The 12,148-nt window shown below is 40.2% G+C and overlaps 1 protein-coding gene across 2 annotated transcripts; it reads right to left on the bottom strand.

Annotated features, from left to right (window-relative positions):
* Window positions 1–6,756: 6,756 nt before the first annotated feature.
* Window positions 6,757–11,520, bottom strand: ARMCX3 (armadillo repeat containing X-linked 3). Of its 2 annotated transcripts, none has more exons than XM_037822308.1 (5): window positions 11,368–11,520; window positions 10,756–10,835; window positions 10,444–10,503; window positions 10,085–10,155; window positions 6,757–9,809 (listed from the first exon to the last, which is right to left on the bottom strand). In XM_037822308.1, the coding sequence occupies exon 5, from the start codon at window positions 9,661–9,663 to the stop codon at window positions 8,524–8,526; it is 1,140 nt and encodes a 379-aa protein (XP_037678236.1). In that variant the 5' UTR covers window positions 9,664–9,809; window positions 10,085–10,155; window positions 10,444–10,503; window positions 10,756–10,835; window positions 11,368–11,520; the 3' UTR covers window positions 6,757–8,523. The 2 variants fall into 2 exon arrangements, with proteins under 2 accessions (XP_037678236.1, XP_037678237.1); XM_037822309.1 differs by having other exon boundaries at window positions 10,756–10,901; window positions 11,368–11,476.
* Window positions 11,521–12,148: the final 628 nt, after the last annotated feature.

Below are 12,148 nucleotides of genomic sequence, written 5' to 3'. Positions count from 1 at the left end.
TTGACATTTAGCTTTGGGATAGTGCCTTTTTTTTTACAATTAATGTGAGAATATTACAATGTTACTGTTAACCATAGACCTTAGTTTACATTAATTGTATTTTTCCCATTTACCACCCTATTATTAACACCTTATAGTAGTGACATATGTTTGTTATAGTTCATTTAAGAACTTACTTATATGTGTACAATTAACCACCATCATTACCCACTCTAGATTTTTCTAAGTTATACAGTCCCAATTTTTATCCTCTAGCTTTTCTTCTGGTGACATACATACCCCTAGCCTTCCTCTTTCAACCATACTCACACTCATCTTTGTTCAGAGTACTTACAATATTGTGTTGCCATCACCTTAGTGTGCTATCCATTTCAGAATCTTTACAATCAACCTTATTGAACATTCTGTAGTCTTTCAGCATCAATTGCCCAATCTCTGCCCTCTTTCTATCTCCTGATAACCTTTGCTTTTGACTTTAACTCTCCGAGTTTGCTCATTATAGTTCGTTCATATTAGTGAGACAATACAATATCTGTTTGTTTTCTTGTTTGTTTGTTTGTTTCTGGCTTATTTTGCTTAACATAATATCCTCAAGGTTCATTTACATGTTGCATGCCTCACGACTTCATTCCTTTTGCAGGCACACAATACTCCACTGCATGTATACACCACAGTTTGCCCTTCTGCTCATCAGTCGCTGGACCCTTGGGCCACCTCCATCCATTAACAATTGTGAATAATGCCGCCACATACATCGATGTGCAAATGTCTTTGTGTCCCTGATTTCAGTTCTTCTGAGTATAAACTAGTAACGGGATTGTTAGATAATATGACAATTCTATACTTAGCTTCCTGAGGAACCACCACACTGTCCTCCAAAGGGGCTGAACAATTCTACTTCCCTACCAATAGTGAATAAGTATACCTCTGTTCCAGTTTGCTTAATGTTGCCATTTGCAAAACACCAGAAATGAGTTGGTTTTTATAAAGGGGGTCTATTTGGTTATAAAGTTACATTCTTAAGGCCAAAAAGTGTCCAAGGTAAGGCATCAACAAAGGGTACCTTCACTGGAGAAAGGCTATTGGCATCCAAAAAAACTCTGTTAGCTAGGAAGGCACGTGGCTGGCATCTGCTTGCTCCCAGGTTGCGTTTCAAAATAATGTTCTCCAAAGTGTTGCTCTTGGGGCGTTTTGTTCTTAGCTACAGCTGCTCTTCAAAATGTCACTCTCAGTTGCTCTGAGGTCCCTCTGTTTGCAACTTTTTATAGGACTCCAGTGATTTAATTCAGACCCACCCTGAATGGGTGGGGTAACACCACTATGGAAATTATCCAGTCAAAGGTCTTGCCCACAGTTGATTAAGTCACATCTCCATGGAAACAATCAATAGCTGCCAACCTAATCAACACTAATACATCTGCCCTCACAAAATTGCATCAAAGATAATGGCATTTTGGAGGACATGATACATCCAAACCAGCACAACCTCTTTCTCCACATCTCCTCCAGCACTTGTAGTTTTCTGTTTATTTTTTTAAACAGTTTTATTCACACACCATATAATCCATTCTAACTGTACAATCAATGGCTCCTGGTATAATCACATAGTTATGCATTCACCACCACAATCTATATAAGAACATTCCATTTCTTCTGAAAAGAAAGAAGGAAAAGAGAAAAAAAATCCCATACCCCTCCATTATGTCCCCCTCTTATTTATATTTATCTCTGGTATATTGCCTTGTTACAATTAATGAAGAAGATTACAGTGTTATTACAGACCTTAGTTTGCATGAATTGTATTTTTTCCATATACCATCCCATTTTAATACCTTCTAATAGTGACATACCATAGTGTGTTTTGTAAACTTAAAGCTATATCTCACCAACTTCTTAGACAAGACTATTACTTTGTCAACCATTTAAGACAACCAATTAAGATAGTTGGATCAGCCAGCAGGTTTGCAAACTCTCAAGTACACTGATTAGCTTATGCATTTTCATGTGTCAGAACATTAAGATTGCTCTGAGAGAAGTGATTTCACATTCAGCTCACCTTTTAGACTACCTTTGACAAACTGAGGAGTTTCCGTGGCCCAAGGTGCATTGTATCTTATTTTTTGGTGTTTTAAATGCCTTCATAATAGACCCATAATAATTAATTTCTAGTATCACAACCCAACACTATTAATTCCATTTTAAATAAAACAGATTCTATGATATAGGACCTCACCAACAGTGCTCAGTGCATCATACCTCAAAGATAGCAAACAGAGTAATGTTTCCATTTATGGAGAATAGCATTTTGTAAATAACCTGTGAATAATAGTGTATGAAAAGTCCTGACAAAAAATGGGAGGAAAGGGCGGCATATTCAATGCCTGAGTTGGGTGAAATAAGTAATATTACATCTCTATTTCATATCACATACAAAAGAATATACCAATGGGATTAAAAAGGAAAACAAACACATACAACTATTTTTTTAATTTGAAGAAAATATATGAAACTCCTTAAAGATCTGCCTAAGCATGACCCAAAACCTAGGTGACATAAAGGGAAAGGCCGAGGGATGACTTCCTAAAAATGTAGATCATCTACAGAGAATAACACCACAAGCAAAGTTAAATGAGATACACATCAAAAGATATGACTGATATAGTGCTAAGTGAAAAAAAAAGTTATAGAACAACAGAACAATATGTGGACTATAAGCTCACTTTCTGTTAGAAATGTGAATATGCATATCTATATATGTTTGTATATCCATAGAAAACATCAGACTGTTAACTGTAGGTAATTCTGTGACGATGGGCAGGAAGGGGGCAGTTTTATATGTCACTTTATATATTTATCTTTTTTAATTTCTAACAAGCCTGTGTTACCTTTGTGGTTTAAGAAACCACAATAAAAAAAAAGATTAAAATAAAGTTCACTGCTAAGAATAACCAGAGTGCTGGTAACCTCCAAATATAGTCATGGTCAAATCTTCAGTTTGAGGCAAAATCCTGTCTTCCAATGCAGATGCTGTAATATGACCTTTTTCTTCAGGAAGCTAATTTTCTCTCTTCTAAGCCAAAACAAATGGGATTTCTCCTATCCATAGTTATAAAAATAGTTGAAAAATATTTCCAGGGTCTTACTAATACCATAATATTTCCCAATTATAGCCATATCCACCTAAACATTCACAAGTTATGGCATATATTGACATTCAAAAGTTATGATCATTCATAACATGAAGGTTTACCTTTATATCAAAAGAAAATCATGCAGAATACATTGAATTTTCAGATGTGACAAGGTGCAATTAAATAATTTCAATTTTTGGCCATTAGATTGCATAGATGATTGATGATGATAAATAATAACTACTGATAAAGAATCATTCTCTGAGTCAGTTTAAGTGAATTTAAGATTATAAAATATTTTAAATTTTGATTTGTTTATTTGGTCTTCTCTAGATTCCATCTTTTCTAATATCAAAAAGATAATCCATAATTATTTTAAAAATTAAAAGCTTTTTTAGTGGATCTATCTAATTAAGTCTGGATTTTCATTATAACTTTTGAAACAATGACACATATATTAGCATGAACATAGTTAAATCACATTTTGGTGAACAGAGGACTGAAAATTAAAAAAAATAACTATGGAGGTGAAAATTCATTTTGCTCAGGTTTCAGAAAAATTTAATGACAAGGTGCCATTTCTCTTCAAACAAAAGGTGGAGATTAATCAACATGTAGGGGAGAATGCACTGCAAATACTACATTCTTCTCCTGCTGTAAAAGTACACATCTCTCAAACTCTGTTTTATAGCTAATTTGATCATACATCATAATAGTCATAAAATTACAACCCATGAATAATCTCTGTCAAAGGGGAATCAGAATCAAGGCTGATAAAATTTATAATTGTGTCCAGAAAAAAATATGCTCTAGTTCTTAAATATAAGTATTTGATTTCAGCAACAAATCAAACCCCATAGCAGAGACGGATAAACTAGATTCTCCTAGTTTGACAGCACTATCATCCAGGTAAGTTGGCTTGCACTGATTTCTTGAGCACTAAATAAACAAACTTCTGATGTTAATTTGGTTTCTGACGTAATTGGTTTTAGGGAGTAAGGTTCTGATGGGCAAACCCTAAGAATCTGATCTTCTTGATAATTATATTTCTACAGTAACATAAAGTATCATTCTGTTTTTTTATCTTCCAAAATAAATTCTATACCATTTGATAATGTGCAATGTCCTCTGCGAACTTAGAAATGATTAATAAAGGCAGAGGCTCTATGCCCAAATATGCTTGTACTCTACTTACCTTTTTACTTTTTAAACTGAAAATGATCCGCAGAGCCAGAGTTATGCTTATTCTGCTCCCAGAGGTGGGCTGAATTACATTTGCATGAACCTGTCAAGATAAAAAAAGTTGCCCCTCCAATAAGTTTTCCTTCCCTCCTCCCTCCATGTGCATCCCCAAACACACACATTGCCGATGGAGAGGGTCAAGCATGGTGGTACACAACTCTGAAAAGTAAACATCAGTTATCCTGCTTGATACCACACCCTCAGGGCAGGGCTAACCAGGAACCATTATCTTATTTTTCCGTGCTGCAGGATGGAGGTGAGACAGTTCTGGTTTAAAGGCAACGAAGAGCCACAGCTTAAACAGAGAAACCAGAGAAAACCATCAGCCTGGGACATGATATAAAAATAATGTAAAAAGCAGGCACTGAAGATAATCATAATCATCATAAGAAAAGCTATTCTCAAGAGAACCTAGCAAAGAAGTGAACCAAACACAGCCATAAACATAAAATTTGCCTGAACAACATCAATTTGCTAAACCTATTCTTGGATTCTTTTTTGCAACAAGGCAGGCAAAATATGAATTACGAACAGAAAATTAGTTTCCTGAGCCTTGAAATACTATGCTTGCTTTGGGTGACAATATGTAAGAGAACTGAACTCCATCTTTGTAAAACGGCCCTTGAACAAATTTGGACTGGGATAGACCTTCTTAGATTCCTAAAACTCTTAGGTGAGAACAAAACCAATTAGCAGGGTATCCTCCATGTTTCCATTTTCTCGGCTGCCTCCTCTCTGCCCCCATGAGTAGATCCACAATCCTAGAACTGTGCAATACGAAATCATTGAGAGTAGCAACCTCCAAAGTGAAAACACTGGGACATTGGCATGCAGTCTGCCTGGACCAGGCGGCCACACAAATGTCTCACACAGCACCTTCCCGAAGGTCCAGGGTATTCAATACTAAACAATACCAGTGTGGGACAAGCACATGCAGTGCATGTAGTTGTGCCAAACTAAGACTAGTTTCTTCTCAGCATCTGTTCAACAAAGGTTCCAAAAACTCTTGGTATCCAGTCGCACCCAGGGCCACCTTATTACAACAGCAATGACAATTATTATTCTGTATCAATGCCCTCCGGCACATTGGATGGTGTCACGGGAATGTCAAGGGGTACATGTGGTGTCATGGAGTGTCATGGGATTTCATCACTCTGAAAGACACAGAAGCACAAGGAGAGTAGTAGGGTCAGCATCAGCCTCTAAAGACTAGCACCAATTATATCCCAGAAGAAGGAATTAAAATCAGAAGTGCTGGGGGGTGGGGAGCAAAGAAAAATGGGAAGGGATGAGGGGAGGATAAAAGAGACCTGCATGAGCCAATGGACACTGGTCAGACCTGTGCCCCTGCCTTGCCGTGGTTTATTACTGGAAGTCAACCTCATTTTTACCCCAGGTATAAAAGTCACTCAGTACCTTAAGTTAAACATGCCTTGAACTGAATATTTTTTAGATGTTCAACCTGCACATCTGGGTCAAGCTTGCATTCATTCTATTTTCTCAGGTATCTCCAATAACGTTATTTTTGTGAGGAGAAAAATTAGTAAGAAATTTAAATCAGGCTCTGAAAATTTATCTACACTATGATCCAATTTTATGTAAAGAATATATATGTATATGGATAGTAAAAATGTATAGAAGGGTAAACACTCAGTTTCAAATACAAGCTTTTCTTCACAGTTGCCACACAGTCCCTTACACAGTTCTATTTGCAGTCCTCCATTCTTTCGCTTTATACTCTCTCTGGGGAGTCACATCCACTCCCATGTCCTCAATCATCATCCATTTTCTGATAGCTCCCAAATCCTTATTTGCAGCCCAGTCCTCTCCTCTGAGCTTCAGATCAATACCTTCAAATGATAACAGGACAGCCCCATCGGGATGTTGTTGCACAGATACCTCAAACTCAAGTCATTTTAAAGTGGATTCACCCTCTTCCCCTTCCCAAATCTGTTTATCCTGCCTAACAACAGGATCAAGTAACATGTTTGTTTCCTTTCCCCTTACTCTACTCTTAAAACTAGTACCAAATGAGTCCCCACACGTGCATGATTCAGTAAGGTCACCACACCCAATACCCCAACAACTTTAAGCCAACCAGTACCTGATCCCTGTTTAAAACAGATTATATTAGAGTGTGTACAAGGAGACCTGGGGATAAAACCAGTCCAGAACTGAAGAGAGGATTTTCCTCTTTCCTGGCCTCATATTATACAGGATAACATCACCTGGCCCTCCAACCCAATTAGGAATATGTTGTGGAGGCTGATAAGATCATGTCTGAGGAAACACTTTATGTCCTTGGAATAGAAAGACGATCATATTCCTTTGACAAATTATTTTAACAGTTGCCTTGCAGGAATGACAGGACTCTACAAAGTAGTCACTTAATAAATGCTAACTTTTATTGTTGGTTATGAAATGATACTGACACATGGCAGAATGCCCCATCAAAACAAAAGTCAACAAATAACTATCAACTCTGCATTTTAGGGAATTAAGGATGCTCACTTTTCTCGATTGTTATGTATCAAAACATTGTAAGTACTTTACATATATTACCTCATTTATCCTCATGACAAACCTCATCTTCACCTCTCATCTATCATTTCATAGAGGAACCTTCAACCCACCTCATTCTTAATTTAAATATTTTTCCATTCAGTTATACTCCAATCAGTCACGTGCTTCATTCCCTAAACTTTTCTTCTCCAAAAATGTCTTAAAATTGATATTCATTTTAGATAAATAAGAACATATAGATGAATAAAAAGTAAAAAGGTAAAAATCATTCATTTTCCTTCCACCCAAAGATAACCACTGTTACTACTTGGGTACCTATGATTCCAGAGTTTTAAACGTCTATTTAAACATACATTTTATTATTCTTAAAGAATGGAATCATACTATGAATACTGCTACTAACCTACCTTTTTCACTTAACAATGCATGATATATATCTTTCCCTGGCAAAATAGATTTCTATAAATATATTTATCATAATACACTGTGTGAACATTCCCTAATTTGTTTAACCAATCCAGTGTACTAGACACATAGGTTGTTTCCGATTTTTACTATTTTAGATAGTGCTGGGATGAACAGTCTTCTATATACGCTATTTGGCCAATTATTCAATTATCTCCTTAGGACAAATAAGTCAAAGAGTTTACATACTTTAAGGATTATGATATGTATTACTAAATGGCCCTCCACTAACCTTGTGCCAGAGTAAATTCATTCCCATCATCAGGGTTTGAAAGGGTCAATTTTGTGACACCCTTGCTGACATGGCACATTAGGGGAAAGAGGGACTTTTATATAGACCCCACTTTTTCTTTCTAGTTATAAAAAAACATTGAGTGGCTCTTGGTTCAATGGGATAATAGTCAAACAGTTCTACACAAAATGGCCTCACCAGGCTTTCCAAATCTGTATCTACTCTTACTCCCCACTCTCTCCACTCTAAGCAAATTGGTCTCACTGCCACAGGAGTGGAGTTCTACCTCCATGCTTTTCTCACACCATTCCTACCTCATCCCTATCTCATGAAATGCCCTAACCACCCTACTCCATTCATGACTCATTTTAAATGGCAGCCTTCTCTATGAAATTTTAGCTAACTACTGTAACCCAAAGAAACCTCTGCCTCCTCTGTGCACATTTGATAATGAGCATGTGCTCAAGAAATTCTGTTATTTTTTCGTTTGTATGTTTCTTATCTCTCCAACTAGATTATAAATCAAAGGACAAGGGTCATTTCTTTCTTCTTTCCTTTTTTTTCTTTCAAGCATTAACACACACCTTTATTGACGATACACAAATGAAGTCAATGCAAATGACAGAAGGGAGCTTACTTATGACTAATTGGTTCACTGTCAGTCATTTACTTATGCAGAAGAAAATAGTAAAAATATTTCAATCCAGACAGTGAGATAAAAAGCAACAAACATGTTTTCAAAACAAGTAGTAATATTCATTGATCCAGCTTCAACCTGAAAACCAACTTGGATAATATCAGCGTTGATGATACAATATGAATTCATTATTCAAAATTGGCAGCTGAAAGGATTCCTTTACCATATAAACCAAGGTGGAGAAAAGGAATAGTTTACAATGTATATTGCTTCTAAGCTGCAAAATCAAGATGTTATTCCTGGCTCTTTGGGAACATATGCTCTGCCAGTTTGGTCATGAATTTTCCAACTTTTACTTTCACCAAAAAATCATGGTGACTTTCTATTCCCAGAACCTTATCAGCACACACTTGAAATTCTTTTAACAAGAAAAAGAGTGAACCTTCACTGAACTGATTCTGAGTAGGTTCATTTTCTTCCCATTTAAAATTGTCACTTATATTCTCAAATATGACCAGAAGTTTAAGAATAATCTCTTTGTTCTCCTTCTTATTAAAGAGGGATCCCAGTGAAGATGGTACTTGGGCCCTGAGCAGTTTTCTAGTCATGGCTGGATTTTCAGCCAAATTCAAAAGGAGTTTCAAAACCTGAAGTTTGGTTTCTTCATTTCCCACTGAAAATAAACGAAAAAAGTCTGAAATGGAATTAGCAAGCATGTGCTGATACTCATTAGTAACAGTCATATTTGTAAGCAATCTTAGTCCAGCCAGCTGCACAGATGAGTTCAAGCGAGAAGTGACTGTGTCATCACACACTTGATTCATGTATATCTTAAGCCTGCGCTGATTTTCAGCATTCACACTCAAGTTATTCAGAACAATTAAAGCTTTTTCCTTAACTATGGGATCCCGAGTATTGAGAATCTTTGCAACAATTGGGAGGCCACCCAGATCACGAATAATATCTCTGTTAAATGCATAAGCAGCATTGTTACCCAGAGCAATTAAAGCTGCTTCAAGAATATAAGGCTTTTCAGACATTTCAACCAAGCAAAGCACTTTCTGCAGCTCTTGAGGAGACAAAATAGTATCATCTGAATTGGGAGAAGCCCGTTTCTGGACAGCCCGACGTGCCCGGGTGGCCCTAGCCCTTGCTCTGGCTCTAGCTCTGGTACCGGCCTCAGTCCCAATCCGGGCCCAAGGTGGGTACCATACTATATCCTTGTTCTCATTGTTGTCATCATCATCATCAGACCAGTCATTGTACCTGACCCCAGAACAGTCCCCAGCATCATCCCCATTCCCAGATCCACCCTCAGCCATTTTCTCCTTGTTCTGTTTTCTTCCCCGGGTCAGTTTATAAATGCAATAGCAAGCGCCAGCCCCAATCACCAGTCCTGCAGTCACCCAGCCTACTTTCCTGGCGTAGCCCATGCAATCGTCCCTGACAACAGCAGGGACCAAGGAATAGAGCAGTCACTTGGGCTGGGAGAAGATGGCTGTGGGCCTGGGTACAGGCCTATGGAGAGTGGTGGTCTTCAGCCACTTCAAGGCCACAATAGCTGATACTGGAGGTAGACCTAGGGGTGGAGGAAGGAAATGGGGTTTGAGTTTCTCTTCTCTTTGTGCTGCCCATATAGAGAGTTGCACAGAAGGAAAGGGGAGCAGTAATTGGGCACTTGGTGGGAATTTTAGATTAACAAACTCTTATATCCCCCTCATTTCACCCTCTCCATATCCCCCCAGCTCATCCCCATCTCAAGCCTAGACAAAGGCAATAGACTCCATAGACTCTGCTGGGGCCTCAGCCACCCAATTTTCAGGCATCCCCAGGGAGTAGCACCCTTGCACTAACCTCCACAAGACTGGGTAATTCGCTCCTTCTTTCCTCCCCTGGAGGTTGCCACACCCAACAACCTTTCCGATCTGCAGAGAGACCACAGCAGTGAGGACTAAGGGCTTGATGAATGCCTAAGTGACTGTTCATGTGTTGCTTTCCTGATTCATGATCCCCGTTGTCAGGGTTTTTGTTTTTTTTTTTAAACTCTCCGTCTCTCTATCCCACCAAAAACATGCATATGCCTGTCTCCTCCTTAGCCTGAAATGGGAGGGAAGTAAGGAAAATAAGGTAGGTAAGAGTGGGTGAGCCAGTGGAAACCTCGGCTGATCTCCAACCCCTCCCCCATTCCAAGCAGCCCCCACACCCACACCGACCTCTGCGGATCCGGGGAAACTTCCTCCCTGCTTTAAGTGGTGCCACCTGCTACAGCAGACCTGCGGGATGACAGACCGAAAACATGGAGACTAACCGCTGGATTAGAGAAAACTGTGAACAAACTATCTGATAGATTTCTCTCCTGTCAAGCTCTTCCTCCCCCACCTCCACCCCCCAACGCACGCCATTTCGCCACGGTCGGGGGAGTATGAGAAACATACTCAGACTCAGACGTGAACCTAAATTATTACCGTCTCTGGTTTCTCCCCACCTCCACCCCCGCCCCTCCTGGGGTCCCCAGATGGTCTTACCCTCAAATCGACCTTCACCGATAGGGTTTAATTTCTTTCCTCTTCTCTCTCCTGGCGTCGTACAGCAACCTACAGAAAGACTGGCCACCCAGGAGAGGCTCATACCCACTAGACCGAGGCCACGATCAGGAAGACTCAGCCAAAGGCTGGGAAACAGCCACTACTGAGCTTTTGGTGGACGGACCAGTCCCCAGATCACGAAACTCTTTCCTAATTCAGAGGCCTGGTTGTTAAAGGATTCCCATCTTTGTTACCCCTCTTGGGGTTCCGCTGACACATCACGTCGCACCTCACCTCCCTCCCCATGCCCAGCATTTCCCCGCCGACACTGTCCTGGTGGACTGGGGGGGAGGGGCAACACCCAGGCCCCAGCTCCCTTTCCGATTGCGGGCCTCAGCTCCCAGCAGATTCCCACCTCCTGGTCTCTGGGCTCCTCCCCAAACACCTCCCCCCCTCACTGTTTTGCAGCATCGAAATAGGCTGTAGGCAGGACATATGTCTCGGAAAGCCAGCGGCGAGTGGGAGACCGACGGAGGCGCCCCAGGACCCGCGACGGTCTCCACCCTACGTCCTCTACCATCCCCCACCTTATGGAATCTCCCAGGCACTGACCTGCAGGGACCGGACAACTTTCTTCTCCTCCTTCTTCCCTCTGCCGCAGGCCCACCCGCCCTCCGGGCAATTGGGAGCTGGTACTCGGACCGACGGGAACAACGACCAGGACAAGAAGGACTTCTGCACACGTCAGCTCTTGATCACGTGATATCTACGTCATCCACCAACTCGGGTCCCCAATTTCCCCTCCCACCAGCAGTGCGGCAGAAGAGGGCCCGCCCCCCTTCTTTCCCTCCCCCATACCCGGCCTTGTCACTCTTTCCTCTTCGTAATCTCATCTCCCTGTAGTTGTATTTGCCTTCCTCTGATTACCAGAAACGGACAGCATCTTCCCCTGGGTCTAGTAGCCACTTGAACTTTTTTGAAAAATTGCCTCTTCCTTCCCTAGGCTCTTGGGACAGCAGCCTCTCCCTCCACCCCATCTCCTCCTAGCTATTAATGTCTACCATTTCCTCTGAAATCTAGTCCCAGATCTGAAATGAACAAATCATTAGAAAGGAGACCTGTAGTGAGAGTGTGATTTTTACATTCTTAATACTTTTTTGGTGCCCCCCCCCAGCCTGCATTCTTTTTATGAGAAAAAATACAATAAATCTATTTTCTTTTGGGTAAAAAAACTGAGGAGGTAGGAGATTGACCTTAAGTGATATCAGGCCTCCAGAAAGCTCACATTCTCTCACTTCTTGGGGAGTAATGCACACTTCACTTGAAGCAGTCTTAATGTTTTCTGAGTCCTGGCATATAATACAACACTGAATGAGCTAATCAGTGTGCCTGA

This window comes from Choloepus didactylus, chromosome X (assembly GCF_015220235.1).
Source record: "Choloepus didactylus isolate mChoDid1 chromosome X, mChoDid1.pri, whole genome shotgun sequence".
Taxonomy (NCBI): Eukaryota; Metazoa; Chordata; class Mammalia; order Pilosa; family Megalonychidae; genus Choloepus; species Choloepus didactylus.
This window is presented reverse-complemented; position numbering and strand designations above follow the sequence as displayed.